Genomic DNA, 20,246 nt, shown 5'->3' on the forward strand with positions numbered 1-20,246 from the left:
CCATCGGTCGGCCCAATGGTCAGCAAGACGAAGTACTGGATAAGTGCGACAGGTGCCTGCAGATGCAGGATGATAGCTACTCCACCCCAAGGGAGATGCTAAGTGGTTGTTGAAGAACTGGACAAGGACCTGGGAGGATGCACAGCATCTGGGCAAGTCAGGTCTTTGCAACTGTTGAGGTGCCTGTAGCCAGGCAGGGTTTGGTGCCAAGTGTTGGCTCTCTGTTTTCACGGTGACGGCTGTTCTTTGTCCTTCTTCTGTTCCCAAGTAGACAAATCTGAAGCTCTGGTGTCGGGGAACCCCTAAATACTGAATTTAGGGGTGTTTAGGGGAGTGTAGGGAAGTAGCCACTGGGCTACCTACCCCTGGGGTCTATAACCCCTATAGGACCACTTCCTGAGAGGAGTGAGCATAATATTGACCCAGAGGTCCTAGTTTCACCAAAACCAAGATGGTGAAACTCTTATTCGACTGTCCACTTTATGTGGCCCACCTTAGTGGTGAGAGAAGAACAATTGATGGACAGAATAATTAACAATGCCAAAAATGTACACCCAGTACAGAGATTTGGACCTAAATCCATAGTTACTTTGCTCACCATGCCATTCCAGTTTGGACTCAGCCATATGTAAATCAGTCTTGACCCTGCTCCCCTTGGGACTAGTCCAGCCCAAACTGCCTGGCCTGGCCCTAACTGAACTGGAAAAAAGCATCCTGGAACCGAGTTGCAAGGTATCACCCCATTCCAGCCAGGCTAGCTTGACTTCAGTGGCACGGCGAGCATGGGATCCACGTCTGGGCATACCTGTCCCACTCGGCGTGACAAATGCAAAAAGAATAATTGATGGATGGAATGCTGGACAATGTCAAACATTCAGGCTGAAAGTGTGACATGCCTTTTGAATATCTTATTTTCCTGCCAAATGGGACTCATGGCAGGGCATGTTGCTCCCCAGGACTGGGGGACGCTGTGGTTGCATTTCAAAGGAGGTAGCGGCTTTGAAGCCTCTGGACTTGAGATGCTAGTCTGCTCGCAATCATGCTGGAGGAGGTGTGATGACCTTTTGTCAGACAGGCATTGTTCCTGGCCTAATAGAGTGTGGGCTCTCACCTGCACGGGGTCAGAAACTCATCTGTCGTGGAAGGCTGCAAGATAACAGTTAGCACACACTCTGACAAGTAGGGTTTCATGGGGCATCTCTAAGGCACCCTCTCGGTGCATGCCATAAAACTTATTAAGACAAGATGTTTGATACCAAACATCAGTAGTTTCAGTGAAGCGATTATTTAGCTGGGCAACTCAATGATCAGTGCCCAGTACAAACCATAAGATGGCTTCCTGGGCATGGCGAAGATAGCGGTTGAGCCTTAACAAGGCTTCCATCACCTGACTTTAATCCCTATCCATCCTGCCTGACAGTGGCCATACGAATCCCCTCAGGCCCGACACTTATGGTGCACTAGACACCCTCCTTAGCTCTCCTGGGAGCAACAACAGGGCTGCTGAATCCACGCTGCTGGGACTAACTGGGCAGCGGGCCGGGGACATGATGACAGCTCCGTGAGCGGTCGTGTATGCCTTCTCTGGAAGGGGCGGGAGTGCGGAACCACTGGACACCGGAGAAGTTGAGCAAGGCCAGTGAACGGGCCCCCCACCCAGTGAAGCCAGTGAAGGGCCCCCTGCCCACGGAGGGGGGCCCCATGGACTGCGATCATGGCTGCATGGTCACTGGTGGTGCCTCTGGACCCACGGTGGGAGATGTAACTGGAACAGAGCCTGTCCAGCCCTGAGGTGAGCTGCAGATGGAGCTGTGAGGCACCTACCCCTCCAACATAAGTAGGGCGGCCTGTAGGTTTCAGAACCCAATGGGAACCTGGTCCTGCATTCCCAGCTGCCTGGGGTGGGGGTGCGGTGGTGGTGGCCCCTCCCCCACATTCAAACGTGGCCACCTAAAGTATGGAGCTGCCGCAGTGCGCTGGAACGCCCTGGATATAGAGTGCTGCCAAATTGCTCCTAAAGGCTTCGAGACCCAGTCTGCGAGAGAAGAGAGCTCATCATAAAGAACCTGACTGCTGCATATCCATGGCCATTGCCTGTATTTAGGGCCTGTATGATGTAACACTGGCTCCTACACCTAAATGCCCCCGAGAGTATAGTGTCTCTGACTTTTGAGCCCTCTCTGCCCCTCTTACCCCACAAACTGCACGCTGTATAGTTCAACCAGGCAATGCTCTTACGCCTTGTGTGAATTGGGCCCTTTGGAGGCAGGACACTGTTGTAGTGCACTGTCAACGCTGCTGCTCCCTCTCAGCTCGGAGTGCCTAGAGCATTGTGGACTGGGCTGCAACCGGAGACAGTCACTGGGCGCCCTCCTGGTGGGTTGTCGCGGATCCACCCCCTAGTGCTCCTGTTCAGACACCACCACCAACAGCATTTGCTGCCCTTGGGCAAGCCGGTCGGTGCACCTGGACCCACTCACTGTTCAGATAAGACTTCTTCCCCAACACCAAGAACAACCACCGCAGTGGAATTATTTAGGGGGCTGACTCCGCCACCCCCCTCCCTCCCCCGGGACTGGCTGCCCGACGGCAGGTGGGGCTGACCCCATCCTGTGCTGCTCTTATCTGGGACCTCCTCGATGATGGGTTGCGACAAACTTCCGCGGCCTAAGTCAGCCCAAACCAAAATGGACCAATATGCATTCCCAACATCTGACAATAGAGAAGCTGCCAAAGCTCCCCCCCCTCCCCACACACACACACACACACACCTGCGGTCTCACCCCAATCTACAGTGGTTCTAGGCACGATCCTCAAAGCGATTCAGGATGCCCAGACGTGGGTACCTTGCTCACTTTGCAAAAGGATTCAAGCTAGCCTGGCTGATGAAGGGTGTTACCCAGAAACCGGTCCTAAAATGCTTGTTTCCGGTTCAGGGAAGACCTGGCTTGGTAGTTCGGGCTTGACTGTTCCCATGAGGCACAGGGTCAAGACTGATTTGCATATATCTGGGTCTGAACTGAGGTGGCAAAGTGAGCTAAAGAATGATGATGAATTCAACCCAGATCTGTGACTGGGGGTGAGTGTCTGAAGGGTTCAGTGCTCCGTCCATCATCTCCTTGTGTTTGCTTTGTTAGGCATTATAGGGACACATCTGCTCATGCAGATGTGCCCTCACATGTATAATGCACTCTGCCTTAGGACTCGAAGGCCTGCTGCAGGGGTAACTTACATTTAGTGCATGCAGTATACAGGGGCGTGGCATAGTGAGTGTGCCATGTTGTTTTGCACAATTTCAAGCATCCTGCAATGGCAGTCTGCACGCAGTTTGTGTGTGGGTTGCTTAGGGTGGCATAATGTATGCTGCAGCCCTTTGGGATCCTCTTAAGTACCCATGCCGTGGGTACCCGGGGTACCATATACTACTGAGTTACAGGGGTGCTAAAGTCTTCGAATTGGGTTACAGATCTTTTTCTTTTTAGGGAACAAGCACTGGGGCCTTGTTAGTAGGGACACCAGGCACTACCAATCAACAACTTCAGTACTTGTGAACAAAAAGTTGGGGTGACCATGTCAAAAGGTGGCACTTACCTAAAGTTATGCAACAAGTTCTTAAAAGAGTAAGAAAAAACACTGTTTCCATGACGATATACTAGTCTATAGAATGAGTACTCAAGAACATGATCAAACCTTATGTGAAATACTGAGAATTTTGAGGGATGTGGGCAACACTATAAAGAGGGACAAATGTGAACTAGGTATAAGTTCAGTGGATTACCCGAGGCATACTATTTCTAAAGATGGATTCAAAGCAAAATTGAGTCTGGTGGATGCAGTCAGAAGGGTGCCTCCTCCCAATGATAAAGAGGTTCTTAAGCTCTTTCTAGGACTAATAGAGTATATGACAAAATATATTAAAAACTTTGCAGACATCAGTTGTGAACTACAGAACCTGCAACAAAAAAATATTCGAAACACTTAAAAAGGCAACGTCGCCGGGTGTTTTTGATACTAGGAGGAAGACTGTCCACACCGATGCTGGTCTTAGAGCCGTACACTTACAATTCACAGATGGTCAAGAGAAAATTGTAGCTTTTGCCTCTAGATGTATAACCAAAGCAAAGTCCAACTACTCAGTTGTAAAAAGGAGGTAAATGTATGCTTTTTGGCTGTAAAACATTACATGTTTTTCCCATATGGACTACCATTCACCATACGAAAGACCATAAACCTCTTTTCTTCATGCTCACTTCCCAGAATGGTAATTGAGCACACCTTAGATTGCCAAATGGAAACTTGGTCTAGAGACCTTCCATTGTAAGGTGGAATATCTTCCAGGATCTCAAAACTGTGTAGCGGATTTACTTTCAAGGTTGTACATAGACAATAAGGAGACTGAAGAAACACTTGACAGTCCAGTAGTTCAGTAATCAGACCCGTGGTAGCATGGAAGAAACGAATGGAAAAGTGCCTAATCCTCCAACAAATTAGAGGATACATTATAGAAGGATGGCCCTCAAAATGCAGAGATTTAGAAGAAAACTAAAGAATCTTTTGGGAAGTGAGACATAAATGAAACATTCAAAATAATATGAGTCTCAGCAATGATAAAATCATATCTTCCATTGTATTGAGAGATGCATAGCAGATCTCGCACATGGACACCTAAGAGAATCTTCACAAAAAAAGAGACAGATGTAAATATTGGTTTCCTAATACGAAAACGGTGGGATCAGGGTGCTTAGATTTTTACATTTTGGTCACCAAAGCATTATTTCTATATAACTGGGAGAACACCATGATACCATCTTTGTTCCTTACTGCTGTAATTAGAGTGAACACCTGTTCCGATCTGCTACCAATGATAACGGAGAAAGAGCAGACTTCTGGGAACGAGAAGAATATTGTTAGATATAGAGGATTGCGTACAATCCTATGGCATCTATCATCAGCAGCATAATGATTATTGGGCCCAACAATTTATTTGAACACCATCAAGTCAAGCTACACAATGTCTATCTAAACTTCGGGCTTGAGTTCTTCTGCAAACAGCAAACAAAGAAACGACACATGACAGTTTGGCCTGCAAAGGATCCATATGGAGGGTGCAGCAGCAAGACCTGAATGTCCTGGACACTCTCTAGGGGGTAGGTGGTGGTGGTGGTTGTAACAACTGGAACTGTAACTTATCCAGGAAGGCTCTGATGAATGGGAGCCCCTGTTGAGGAGTCAGGTGTGACTTCGGCGTGTTGAAAGTGAACCTCAAAGATGTCAAAAGGTTTGCTGTTGTCTGGAGGTGACTGTGCCACGTCCCCCTGAGGACACATCCATTAACGTTGGGGAGGACTGGTATACCCAACCTACCAAGATGTGCTGCGCGTACCGCCCTCACTTTGGTGAACAGAGAGAGGCATTAGTAAAGCCAAAGGACAGCACAGCATACTGAAAATGCTCCTGGCTAACCATGAACCATAAGTAGAACCCTGCAGGTACAATGCAATATCTAGGTCTCAGTCCAGGACAGGCAGAACCTGGCTTAATGTACGCATCATGAATTTGTCCTTTTGCAGTTAGGCGTTCAGTGAGCGAAGATCAAACATTGGGCGACGGGCTCTATCCTTCTTCAGAACAAGGAGCTTGTGTTGAGTGAAGTTTCTAGACCACTTGAATCTTGCCGGTCTACATTTATCAGTTTTCATTATCATAGTGTAGGACAAACGCCTTTCCATCACCCCCATTATCATCTTCATAAGACTGACTCTGGTTAGAATCTGAGCAAAAAGGTTGGTGCAGTGTCTATGTGGGATTGCACATTTATGGTATTGGGTATGAATTGGAAGGACTCATATTGACTGTGCCATGTCAGGATTGTGGTGTGGCCTCGGTCAAGGTTGTGATGAATTTGGCTTGGATTCGGCACCACAATATGTTGCAGATACTCCTCCAGCACCAGTGGCGTTAGTACCCATGTTGATGACAAACAGTGTGATGCAGATTTTTGTGCTGGAACCAAAGATGGCACCGATGTCTGTGAGCAACCCGAAGCAAGTTCGAGGGGGGCACACACTACGCAGTAGAAAGATCCGCTGGCGATAACCTGATTATAGGCTCCTATTGATCATTGGGTCCAGAAGGTGCACCAGACAGAGCTAAAACTTTGCAGAAGATGCACAGCATGGCCTCAATCTGCTGAAATGTTGTTGTTGTACCTGGAAATTCAGGGTGCATTGGGACTAGGCCTGGAATCAGGTCTAAGGAGGAACAGGAGTGAGAACGAGTGGCACAGTGCCACCCGGACACCTTCTCTGGTGATCAAGAGTGTCATAAAGTGTTGCAGTCCCACTTGTCATACCCGAAAGCTTCAACTGCAATGAGAGTCTGTTGTGGGAACAAATTCAGAAGCAGGAGCGACCCTGCACTCCCAACTTTGATTGGGAGAAGGCTCCGCATGGAGTCTTGAGGTGTTTCACCACGTAGAGCTATGCCTTGATTTTTCTTAGGGCCTGTGGAGTCATTTAGCACCAGATTGTGCAGATCTTGGAGTTTTGTGCTTAATACAAACACCAGAGGCACACCTTGTGAGGATCTGCCAGAGACATCTGTATGCAACAGTCCCTTCTAGGTTCAAACTGTAGTTCTAGGAGGTGTCCTGTTCCATTGCACACTTGCAGATTTGGAGAAAAAAGTAATGAAGAACAAATCTCTTACAGAGATGAAGAACTAGAGCAGAGCTTCATATATATGAGTCTGAAGGAGAGTAAAGAAAGGAGCACACGTCAGCAAATATGGGTGACTCTTATATTTGGCTCAGTTCATCACTTTTGGGGCAGAAAAGAGTTGGCATAGAGTTACAGAGTGGCACCTCCCAGTGTTTTTCTTTAGTTGCGGGACCCAGACTATTGGCTGGGGATAATCACAAGGTGAGGAATCTACAGTTAGAAGTATTCATCAGAATCAAACTGTTTGGGAGGGGACATTTGTGTCAAACCTTTGATAAATCTCATCACAACAGCTGATGAAGAAGGACATAGAAAAACTGAAAGGGTGGACAAATAACCTTTAATACTTCCCACTTCAAGGCCTTGCTGGGCCAAAGATAAACCTAACAAAAGGATGTCCAACAGCTATGCTTTTAAGGGGCCAGCTTTGCGGGCGCCATACCACACCACAAAGTTGTCCCATAGCCCGGCAGAAATGTTCAGGGAAGCATGCCTGGTGTCAATAATGACACCCATCACTTCAGGCAGCAGGCCAAATATAGTCAAGTGCTGCCGCTCAATCTACAGGCATGTACGTGAACAGTGAGCAGATTCAGGTGGAGGCCCCTGCTATGTTATGGCTACATGAGGTTTGTGCAAAGTGGCAGCCTTATCGGGGGACAGATGCTCGTACTCAGAAGGTCCTGGTATCACACTCTATAGACCCAATCCAGAGCTACAAGGATGACTTGGATGATTCTGCTCTTTTTCAGAACTCAGGGTAGGGGAGACAGGGCGGACAAGTGTATAGGAGCTGTCCAAAATGCATATCCTGAGTTGTTTTTTTTTTAAACTCCAACATGCAAAGCTTTTGACACTGCGTGTTCTTGACTGTAGTGAAACGATCTAGCCAGGGTTCTCCCCACTGTAGAAAGATGCCCTGCACCACCTCAGGATGCTAATGCCTCTCATTATCTGCCAGACGTAGCTTGCGGAGTTCGCCCACTCTGGCATTTTGGGATGCTGCTAGGTAAATGCTATCAGGAAAATGTACAGGTGCAGAACTTCCTGACACAAGAACACACCCCACCTTGCTTACTGCAGTACCACATGGCAATGGTGTTGTCCGTGAGAGTCTGTACCAGCCCCCCTTTGATGAACATCTGGAGAACCTTCATAGCCATATCAATAGGACGCAACTCAAGCAGAGAGATGTGTAGGTAATGCTCCTCCTGAGATAAGAGTCCCCTGATTTTCACCTCCCTCAGATGAGCTCCCCAAGCCACTAGGATAACTTGAGCCCGGTCGGTCCTGATTGTTTTGAGAACTTGGTGCAGAAGTGGTATCGGCAGAATGGCATACCGGAGTCCAGGATTCCCATTGAGGCAGAACATATCTCAAAGACACCTTGGAGACTGCTGACATTGCACATTCTCAGCAGTGGTGAACAGATCGAGCTAAGCTTCTCTCCATACATGGAAGAGACCTGTGCCACCTCTGGGGTAACTGCCACTAGTGATCCGCTTGGTGCAGATGTCTGAGCTTATCCGCCCTGGCATTCAATGATCCTGCAAGGGCCTTCACCACCAGGAAAATTCCTACGTTGTCCAGCTTCTTCTGGACCTGCAAGCAGTAACAACTGGATGGGGCCCCTAAGGCGTACCAGAGGGAGCCAAAAACACACTGAAAATCTGCAGTATGGCTTTCTTGATGGCCTCAATCTGCTGAACGTAGACCGTGGCCCATGAAATTCAGGGAGCCTGGGGATCAGCTGAGGAATCCGTTCCATATCTAGAGACCTCAATGGAGTGTGAGTGACACTGTGATGCCCTTGCACAGTTTCTCTGGAAAGTGATCTTTGCCCTTTGACTTACCATAGGACTTCAAGCATGATGTTGAATGTCGCGTAAGCAGCCTCAAGACCGAGTGCGAGCCTATGACTTGGGAATGTGAGCAAGGCCTATTTTAAAGCAGCAACTTACAGCTTCTCTTCCCGGTCTAAGATCACCTGTGTGTGCATGAGGGCATTACTTGCCATACGACTTAAGAGTTGTGTCCCAAGACCAGACAACACTAAACGACTGTGCATGTGCATGACTGTGGCTGACATCTGCTTCCTGCAGTCTTGGCATGCCTTCAAGACTATTTTTTAGGTGAGGACATTGTTGCCTAGCACACTGTCAAGTTGTTAAAAGTTGTTGCAAAACTGACAAGATTTCCGTCTGAAGGCGTTGAAAGTAAGGGTGGGTGGTGCTTACACATGGCTCCAATGTGTCATTTTTGGAGTGGGATGGAGTCGGCGTAGAGTCACCTGGGCCACCAAGTGACCAGCAGGTACACTGCTATAGAAATGTTTTCCGGATTGAGACTGGAACTTGAGGATTGTTCTACAGTGAGGAATCAGCTGGTAGAAGTACCCATCAGAAATAAATATTTCACAGACCCAGCAACAAGACATCCATTCATAAAAACAAAAACTGTATTAAACTTCACTATTTTTATCCAGCAACTATGTTAAATACCTTGCTTGTCTTAGCACAGTCACAGTTTCTTCAAATTTTCCTTCGATTTCCTCTGCAGAATGGACATTCAACTGAAGAGGCATTCTTAGTTGGGACATTTTAAGTGACATATAAACTGCAGTAAGAGTTTTAAATCTCTCCGTGGGGTTGCGTGAAAATTCCACAAAGGCCCTGTAAAAACGAAATGTGAAGAAGAAAAATGCCATAAAACTTAATTGAGTATAAAAAACAAACATTGCCAATACTAGATATTTGCTTTACAAATCCACTTGAAATATCTAAATACCATACATTTTTAAGAGTTAATAGCAAATCTAATTGATAGTGTTTCTGAAAAGCTTAAGGTAGTTTCTGATTGTCACCTAATTGGAAACCCTATGTCCATGACGATACCTTGGACAAACTTATCGGATCACCTCATCAAAAGCAAAAAAAGCAACCTTAAAACATCTTTGCCTCTTATGTATCTCAATTTTGAATCAGCATGCGTGTTTCCGCAAGGACCAATATTGAAGCATCAAATGCCTTGTGAAAAGAGATCAACTGCAGAGAATAAACCACAACTTCAGTGAATATGTTAGCAGTAAACGCCACAGCAAGCAGAGGCACTGTCGATATTCTTTAAGAGCACCTAAACCCAGGCTCCATAGGTAAGCAGTTCACCAAACAGCGGGAATGAGTTGCTATCTATTTTCTAAAAATATAAATTAATTGTAGATAAAGATGCTAAAGTGGGTGGGCAGGTAGTTTGGAGCAAACCTTATTTCAAAGGAGTCGGGTCTCTGAGATAATCCTGGTAGACTTTGGCTTCTGGAATTGTTCTGCACTGATGGAGATCAAGATCAGATTATAAAAATCAATTGGTATTATCAATTGTCTAGATACTGGGAGAGATGATTGTAGAGGTAAAATTAAATGAGTCTTCTCTTCTCCTCCACCAGCACTCCAACTCAGTTTCAACAGCAGTGCAATGTAAAGATCGCAACAGATGGACAGCGGCTTAATATCTACCTCGGAGCCTGTGGGTCTTGCTCCAACTGTGACAAATAGCAGACAGCAACAGAAAAGAGACAATTGACAGCTGAATGTTGTCACTGAACCCCAGACCTGCGTGACTGCATCCGGCAAAAAAAGATGGATGCTGGTTAAGACAAGAGATAGAGCATCATCATGAACTATTCATTGCAATCACCCTTCTCCATGTACTGATAAGTTGCCAGAGCTCATGATTTGACTGGGAAGGAATTTATTGCTTTCATGGGGTACCTGCTTTACAAACAGTTGTTTATAGATGAACACATGTCAGGGCAACAGAAGATACCTAAAGAAGAACTGATGGTGGTCGCCTTTGAGCAGGGATTGAACATGGCAACAACTAGAAAAGACACTACGGTAGAGCCTCATAACTGAAAGAAATACAATCAAGAAAGCGTGGGTGTGTCAAGCTTGAGAAAACTAGACAAAGTAGGGACCAAATAACCACCTTTAAATACATTAGCAATCTACATGAGAAAATGGATATGTGGTTGCCAGCAATGCCTCGGAAGGGCTGTAGTTATGCAAAAATGGAGATGTGGCTAAAGAGGAGGTCATGTGACCATTGAGGAACATGAACGCGAGAGTCACAAAACCAGTAGAAAGAGACCATGGGTGACAAAGAACTAAACCACATAATTGGGAAAGTTGTGGCAACTGCATCAGCCTGCTGTGGTTGCTGTTTAGTGCGTGACAAAAAAAACACATTGACAGTCAGTCTGGTAGCAGACTTACCTTACCTACAGCAACACGGTACCCAACCAGTCAGTGAAACCTTTTGCAGCCAAAGGGACAGCCTGGATACCCATAAGCAAAAATACAACAGCAAGAAATCAAGCTTGTCCACGCAGCCTTGCTGACTTAACTACTGCACTTTAAACTCTCACAATCAACTACCATGCCACCCACAAGAACTAAGAAAGTGTTAAGTAAAAACCCTATTCAGGCACCCCAACACAAATTCGCTTTGCGAGTGTGCTCGTACATGCTAGATCTGATACTGAAACACTGTACCTAGTTATGTGCTGATTACTGACACTTCTATGCATATGATGGCACTGTTTGAAACATGAATGAATGAAACATTTGAGACTGATCTCAATTTCCTCTTGACAAAAATTATCAAGATCCAAACCAAGAACATCTTAGAGAAAGGAAGGCAGAGAACCCACCAAACTGGTTGATTCATACATATTATCCTAGTGCAGCACACAATCTCCAAATATTTGCAGAATAAAACCTACTTCATACATGCAACTTTAGACCAACCTCCCAAATTGCATTTTTTTTAATTTAGAAAAAAGCATACTTGACTTCTACAGAGGGCTTTATTGATGGGGACTAATGGGCTTACGATGTTTCCAAAATATACACCCAAGGAATTGTGATATCCGCAACCTGAACTACACCAAGATTTTGGAGCAGTAAATGCACTCAAACAAAAACAACATTGACCTCGACGTCTCAATGATTTAGAAGCGGAAAGTTTTCAATTATTTCCACTCTTTTGGATGGATTACAGCCTCACCTAACTTTACTATACAAGAGAGGTCTGCAATAAAACCAATGGCAAAAAGCCCTCCCAACCGGAATACTCATTAGAATTGACTAGTAAATGTTGCACAACAACTCAACAGAACTATAAGCACCCATCACTTGCCTGCCCATGTCAGACACCTACTCAGACACAACACATAGATGTGCGCAACCACGTGTGAGGAAATAGGCTTTTGCAGGTCCAGCCACACTTTGTGCCCCCATTTTCACTACTAATCACTGGTGCAACGACTCTGAAATGCCTTGAGCCCAGCTAATGTGGACTCAGTGGCATTGCTCTGAACCTTTAAAATGTGCATTTTTAATTAGCTACCACCCAATCGGCATAAGTTCACTTAGAGGTAGGTTGATAAAATGGGCACCCAGGGCCTGTATATCAAAGTGTCCCCCACGTAGTGCAGCACTTATTGTGCCACCCTGAGGATGACTAAGAAAAACCATGGCTTCCAGCCTGCCACTGCTGGCTAGCAGAGTAGTTTTAACCTGCTAGCTCGACTTTCCTGTTTAAAGCCATGGAAAAGCCTAAGCCTTCCGTTTTAAATATTTGAAAGTCATCCCTACAACAGGCCTATTGAGCCCTAAAGGAAGGTGCCTTATATTAAAAGGTTGGACCTGTAGCTCCATGTTTTAAAGTCCTCAAGTAAAAACCAACATTGTTGTTTGCCCTGTTGAAAGGCTAGTAGCCACATTGGTGAGTGCAGGTTACAGGCTGACCTCTTAACCCTGCTAACTTCTGAATGGGACTACTAAGGTTGGTACTTCAAGGTATTGAAAGAACCAATGCATGAAATCAGATTTGATGGTTAAATCAAATATAATTTCACTGGTGGGCAAAGTGAAACTTCAGTAAGTTGCCACTTTGTTGTCAAGGTTTTCCAGGGCACACAAAGGACTGTCTTCAGAACAGCTTACTGGGGAGAAGTGTGAATGACTCCCCGGAAAGCCTACAAAGGGCCTGCCGGCAAGGAGATGTTATCTCCTCCTGACACAAAGGCCATACAGGGTGTGAGTCCAAAAGATGAGCTTAAAAGGGAAAGCAACTTTTGAATGGCAAATGGCAAGCTCATGCGAACAGGGGTTTTTCCTTTGCTTAGGTTGACAGGGGTGTCTCCGGGACAATAATCAGACTGGTTTTCTCGTGAATTTGTTGCCCAGAGATAACCACACTCCTGTGGTGGGTTATCCTGCCCGGGATACCTAGAAGCCACACTTCACTGGAAGTTGTCATCTGGTGGGACAGACCCAAGTAGCCCATTGTTAGTAACCACTGCCTACCATAAGGGCACCTTCTTGGCATAAGAGTGGTACCACTGGTCCCCATACCACAGATCATGTCTGTACTTCTGTACTGGAGAGAGGACAGAACAAGGACTGCCCTGCTCACCTTGGAACCAGCAAAGAGACACTGCACCGAAGATTGGACTGCAGCAGCTGCTCCTTGGGCTAGTGAAGAGAGGTCTGTACCTGCGGTGCCTGGCTCGAGGAAAAGTTGTCCCGAGCCCCAGACAGAACAGATGACTCCAAGAGTCAACTGGCTGACATCCTGCAGCAGCACAAGGGCCACAAAAGTTTAGAAAGTTGCTACCAAGTCTGCTGGACCAGGGGAGTCATCAGAGATCAGTTTGGTTGCTGAGAGGGCAAGCTATCATCAGGAGAAGGGAACCCCTGGTATCGTCGTAGCAGGAGACCAGTGGCAACTGGTTCAGTGCTGAACTCCATCTGGACGTTACAACATCAATCTCTCTGGCCAAAGTGGCCCCATCATGTTCATGGACTGAGGAGTGGTCCCAGAAATATCCCAGTCAACTGGAGCATCAATTACAGCATCCTCAAGCATCTTCAGCATCCGCTATCCCTTGCATCAGGACCATGCCATTGGAACCTATGGCTAGTTGCCAGGGATGCTGGAACTGGGCTGGAGACTACCTTCTTGTTGAGGTAAATCTCCTGTTAGTGCTGGTTAGTCGTCCTGACCTGCTCCCTGCCAAAGTTTGTTGCCCAAAGTAACCTTAAGTGACCGCATTCAACTTTGATGCAAGTTTTCTTTGAAGAACTTATCAATACTTGTTTGTGATTGAGTGAAAAGCTGTGATTTTTTTTTCATCCTGTGGAGGATCTTGTTCACTTTGGTGTCTATAAATTCATAAAACTAAAGTCTACCATCATAAATTGGTGTTGGATTTTGTGAGAGTCATGTTTCTTTCTTATTCAATTGTTTTGGTGCTATTTTACTACTTTAGAATTATTCCTTTGTTTAAGCCTGACTACTCAAAGCCACGATTATCCAGGGTTTAGTTAAGGGATGACAAATGAGCCTGACTGAACCCAAGACAGGGTTGTCAGTTTATTACACAATAAGTTCGCACAACCATACCATATAATAAACCACATTTCCTCACACCAAGGCATGGCTATCCCTATCAAATCTCAACCACCATGTACAAACAGTACTAACATCTTAATCAAATTAAATAGCGGGGACAAAAATGGAGTGAAACAAAGAAATCCTAGCTCCCAGATGATTGCGACCAAGACAATTCTCAGGAAGTGAGATGGCCTTTAGTGTGATGCCAATGTAGTTTATGACACATTCTAAAGTGTACTCTTTAACCTCTCATCGCAGACAAAAGAGCGGCGTAGTAACAGAATGAACCTAGCCACAACTGTTTATCAGGTGACCAAACCTGAAAAGGGCAATTGACAAGACTGCACTGTACAGGAAAAAACAACAAAAAACAGATTTAGACTGTAGTCTAGATTGCAGATTTGTCCAGCTACGTCAAACTATGATCATGAGTTGCCCTCGAACAACAGTACCAAATTTCATAATTCATTAGTGCCCATCTTGGATGGGGTTGCAGTTTAAAACACCCCACCAGATCTTCTAGAAACCATTCTGCAATGTGGAAACCCTCCAGTAAGGTCATGCTTCCTTGCTGCCAGTTTTGTGAAAGAACCATAGTGAACATCAGAGCAGGTTCTCCAAAAACCAACAGCAACACCTGAAGCATCACTCCGGAATCAACACGCTCACCAATGCCATTTATTAGCTACAGGACTCCTGTGGCCCATATCATCAAAGACTAAGATAAGAGCATCTACAAGTATGTAGAAAACACCCACCTAACTTCATCACGCAGGAGGGAGCTTAGGACTAGCACCAAGCGATCTGCCTGCTGTATGTTGCATACTAAATGATTCAAAGAACAAGCTATTTACCTTCGATTTACATCTTTCTGGGGGAATCTCTGTTTAACTGTGGATTCTTCACTTTGTGAATATTCTCCAAGAGTGTGGCTGGATCAGGAAACTTCAAATAAGTACTCCTGCGTACCATTAGGTGGTATCATGTGGAATCATGCAGATCTGGGCTGTCGTCATTCTTCTCCAGTCAAGAATGCAGCCAGTATTTGCTTTCTCAGGCTGTCTGTGGCCTCAGACACAGAGCCTATTGGCAGATTACCAGACCAGTGTGCAGATTTCTACAATGGGACCTTTTTATATGGAAAAAGAGTCGGCTCACAGAACAGAGAGGCAGGAAGGTCAGTGCGTAATGTGCGGCTGGATAGAGTATCCACCAGAGAGATCATTACCAAAGGTTAATAACTTGTTTTTCTGATGGATACTTCTAACCACAGATTACTTGTCTTATGAATAGAAATCACAGCAGTACTTCCCCAGGTGGTGGGTCTTTGAACTGGCTCAGAGCAAAACGTCCTGTAGGACTGAGTGGACAAAATACACCTCTAGAAGGACCTGATTTTCGAAGCAGTAGTGCCAGCAATGGGGTAGCAGCTTTGGCTCTTGTAGAAGGAGTCTGAAAGTCTACTGGCGTCTGCTTCTTAGTCAGTGCATAGCACATAAAGAGATGAGAGTTGGTCTTTTTTTGCACTGCCTTCCCCTTCTTTTACCAGGAGAACCTCACAAACAGTTTATTGTCTACCTAATGTTTTTGGGTGCAATCTATATAAAACTTTTATGCTCTCTTAGGGCCCAAACTATGGAGTCTCTCCCTTCCTCCATAAGATGAAGTGGGGCACAGAATTCTAGAATGATAGCCTGCCTGAAATGGAGTGACCACTTTCGCAGAAAAGCTGCTTGGGTCCTCAGCAACAACTTATCTGGGAGGAATGTGGTATAAGGTGGGTTGTGAGAAAGGGCCTGCAGCTCGCTCACACGCCAAGCTGATGTTATGGCAATGAGAAGGACTGTTTTCAATGTTAGAAGTCTCAATTAAGGTTGGGTTGACTTCAGCCCGGAGTCAGAACAGGTCAGATTGAGCCCCTCCCTCCAGCAATATCTACATTGGCGTAAATCCAAAAGGAACACACACTGAGGATAGAACAGAGACAGAAGTCAGCACTGGGAACGGTGCAGATCCGGAAGCAGTTTGGAGGGCACAGATTGCACCAAGGGTGGACCAGCCTGTGGAAGTTTAACTGGAGGTCCTAACGAATCCTTGGCACCTAAAGTTGTGCCAGAGGTAACCAGTAAAGTGCTGAAGATCAGGAGCAGGGCCTTATGAAATTCCTCACCTAGCTGCGATATCGCCACCGGACCCTCAAATTCAAGGGTGCATCGAGACCATGTTTGGAGTTGGCTCCGAATGAAAACAGGACCAAGACTGAGTGGCAGGTTGAAGCTTTAGCGCCTTCTCTGGAGCTCAAAAGTAGTGGGAAGGGGTTGAGTCCCCTTTGGATTTCTTAGGTTTCTTTTTAGGCTTAGACAAATATTTTGACTGTGACAAAGATCTCCAGCAGGAATGATTTTGGAAACAGGACCGTTCTTTTAGCTTTGACGGATCACGGAGTGGAATCAGTGTTTGTTGAAGTTTCGCCTCACTATCCAATATGACCTTATATGTTTTATCCTGATCCCAGGCATACCTAGTGGGGATCTGTCTCAGACATCTGCTTGCAACGGTGTCTACATGGCTTAAGCATTCTTGTTTTGAAAGCAGACATTGCTGGCACACTGCAAAAAATATGGGAAAAACTTGTTAAAAGATTAAAGAGTAGTATTGGATCCACATCTGAAGGTGTGGAAAGAAAAGAATTGACGTCAAGATGCATAGGTGATGCTTATATGCGGCTCCGCTCTTCACTGCCAGAGCAGAACAATGGCAGTGTGGTGCTGCACGTTGCCACCTACCGGTACCCAGGAGTAATGCTTTGAAGTTTACGGATTCAGTCTGATGCCTGGGGAATATTCACAAGGTGAGGAATCTGTGGTAAGAACTATCCATCAGACTTTTACAATCTTTTGATAGGGTTTTTTGTGTGAAATTCCACTTATGGCCTAGTATACACAAAATCTCCACTGGGTAGACATATTGGGACCCAATCCTAAACACTTTCTTCATATTTGTACTGTCAGAGAACTCCTAGGAGTTACTTTTAGAGAGTGACTTTACTTTTGTAACTCGAGTAAAACAACTACCATAAATTGCCTCCATCATCTTGGATTGCTCCTATGCCACACATCCCTAGAACACTATCATCAGCCACTGAAAGAACCACTCTGATTCTTGTTGAGGTAATTTCCAAAGTTCATTTTTTCACTGTCACTTTCTAAGCTCCAAAGGGTTCAGAATCACTAAGTCCAGTTCATAACCAGCTTATTGTGCTGGAACCAATAACACCAGCACCAAAATCCCTACATTGGTAGCAGATAAAGTAATATTGTATTGTATTGTATTGTAATGGTATTTGTATAGCGCAAACTATCACCCTATGGGTATCCTGGCACTCTGACAAGACGGGTATCACCAGTGCTGAGGGAGAAGGCAGGTTGGGGGCCGTCACGCTGCTGGGAAGAGCCAGGTGTTAAGGCTCTTCCTGAATTCCATTAAGGAGTCCACCTGTCTAATCCGCAATGGGAGCTCGTTCCACATCCGAGCACCCACCACACCGAAAGCCCTCCCACCCATCCTTGTCTGTTTGAATCTGGGTTGTGCCGGCAAGTTAGCGTTGGAGGAACGCAGCTGTCTCGGGGGAAAATACCGTACAAATCTTTCCTGAAGAGGGACCGGGCCCATCCCGTGTATTGCTTTATAGAAAAAACAGAGGGATTTAAAGAGAGCCCTTTCTCTAACTGGCAGCCAGTGTAGAAGAAGAGTCGCGCTTACGATTTAGCGCCAGCTTCGCTGCAGCTGACTGAACTCTCTGTAGCCCCTGCAGAATGTATTGGGGGGCTCCTAAATACAAGGAGTTACAGTAATCCATTCTGCTTAGTACCGTGCTCCTTACGACCATACTACGTGTGTCTTCGGGCAAAAGCGGAAAGATTCGGCGTAAAGGCGTAAAGGCGTAGTAGCCCAAAACATACGCTGGCTGTCTTATTTGCCTGCGAGTTCAACTGGAGATTACTATCAAACAGAAAACCGAGGTTACGTATTGTATTAGCTGGGGCCAGTGGAGCCTCATCCGGAGCAAGCCTGAGATCCACCGGCGAATGTTGAATCTGCCTGATCGGCGAGTAATACAATAGCTCAGTTTTTTCTCCATTGAACTGCAGGCAGTTTCTCCGTAGCCAGTCTATAGTCAGTCTATAGTCAGACTCATGCAGTTTTTAAATTGTTCTAGGGGAACCGCCTGTTTTCCTTCCAGTGAGAACGCCAATTGCGTATCATCTGCGTAACCCCAAACGCCTTGATGATCGAAAAAAGTGGCTGTAGGTATATGTTAAATAGATGGGGCTGATGCTAGAGCCCTGCGGTACTTCAAAAGCTACGGGGTTTTTTCAGAGGAGAATGACCCCAGGGTCACCACTTGATATCTTCCCTCCAAATAGGAGCGGAGCCACTGCAGTGCCCGACCCCTCACCCCAATTTCCTCCAGACGTTCCAGCAAGATTGAATGATTCACTGTGTCGAATGCGGCTGACATATCCAGGAGCACCAAAACAGCGGTGCTCCCGTTGTCAGCCCGCATTCGCATGTTGTCCATCATGGTAACCAGGGCTGATTCTGTCCCGTGACCGGGACGGAAGCCGAACTGGTCCCTGTCCAGCAGGTGATGTTCCTCTAAATAATCTGAAAGGAATCTACTCACGGCCTTTTCCAGGATTTTAATAGGAAAAGGAAGGAGAGAAATATGCCGGAAACTAACCGGGTTAGTTGGATCAAGGGTGGGTTTTTTAATAAGGGGAGAGACCACCGCCTGTTTCCAGCCCTCTGGGAATAAACCCTCTTCCAGAGATTGGTTGCAGATCCGACGCAGCCAAGGAAAGGTCAAGTGGCCGTAAGACTTTCACACCTTCTGAGGCAAGGGGTCAAGGGGTGAGCCAGAGGAGATACTATAAGCCATTGTATCAAAAGTCAGATCCGTGAAAATGGGAAAGGTATCTAGGGAACAGTGCCGGCCCGACGACTCCCTGGTCGCTTCTTTATCAGAATCCAGAGCAGCCACTTCGTTGCCCTTGAAAAGGTCCACGATCTTTGCCACTTTATCAATATCACAGAACAAGGGTGTCAAAAGCCACATAGCACGCACCCTTTCTGTATGCAACTACGTAGACTAACACACTGGTCCAGATTGCTATTAAAAGTGAAGTAATATTCACAATCACAAAAGCTGTGGTCGAGTACACACACATGCAGATGGAGACTGTTGAGGCGTGGACCATAGGTCATGGCTGACAAATATATGTAGTGACTCCTTGGTGATCTATCAATTTCATTATAATTTGTAAGCTGTTTGAAGAGAGTAGAAGCTACATTGACTGTATTCCTTTTGGCAAACGAAGACCCTTCCTCCATAACCTCAATAGGAGAGACTAGGCCACTGTCGGGAGAGGTGTTCAGACCACTGGCATCTGCCAGCTCCTAATACCAAGTATCCTTGGCAAAGGGCTCTTCCAGAGGGTCAAGATAACCATAGGAATCCTCAGATGCACACCAATCACATCTGTAAGGATCTGTAAGTAAAGGCAGGCACAGCCTTGACCAGGACGTTCTCGGTCTGGTCGGAGTCTATGTCAGACGAAGGTAGTCCAGCTCTATACCGCAGTGGAGTATAACAATGGGGTCAGCTGCGCCAGAAATGGCAATACTGGAACGGACTTTGAGGAAGACCGTGAAATCTTGACAGGAGCCAATACGGATTCAGGAACAGATCCAAAGGGCCAAACTGGTGCCGAGAGCAAACCTGCCAACTGGAATCCAGTTGAGGTACATACCGAACCCTTGGGGTATAAAGGCCCTCTGGAGGGGTCAGCGCATCCAAATATGTGGTGCATGTCCTCATAAAATTCTTTAAGTTGGTCAGGGACCACTCCGGCTCCAGAATACTCTGAGAGGCATGGGGTCGAACCAGACTCAGGCTGCATGGCTAACTTGTGGAGCGGGATCTAGAATTGTAGCGTTGCTCACCTCACGTCGATGACATGGACCGGTGTGACAAGGTCAAAGGGAGCTTCCACTTCTTAAATTTCT

General features: G+C 46.1%; 1 protein-coding gene across 1 annotated transcript in view; it reads right to left on the minus strand.

Moving 5' to 3' along the window:
* TDRD9 (tudor domain containing 9) overlaps positions 1 to 20,246 on the minus strand; it is a 2,714,501-nt gene that overhangs the window by 1,178,443 nt on the left and 1,515,812 nt on the right. The window contains exon 24 of the mRNA XM_085626273.1: positions 9,221 to 9,391. Coding sequence (XP_085482399.1) covers positions 9,221 to 9,391 — 171 coding nt within the window. The remainder of the gene's footprint in view (positions 1 to 9,220; positions 9,392 to 20,246) is intronic.

This window comes from Triturus cristatus, chromosome 9, assembly GCF_964204655.1.
Source record: "Triturus cristatus chromosome 9, aTriCri1.1, whole genome shotgun sequence".
NCBI lineage: Eukaryota > Metazoa > Chordata > Amphibia > Caudata > Salamandridae > Triturus > Triturus cristatus.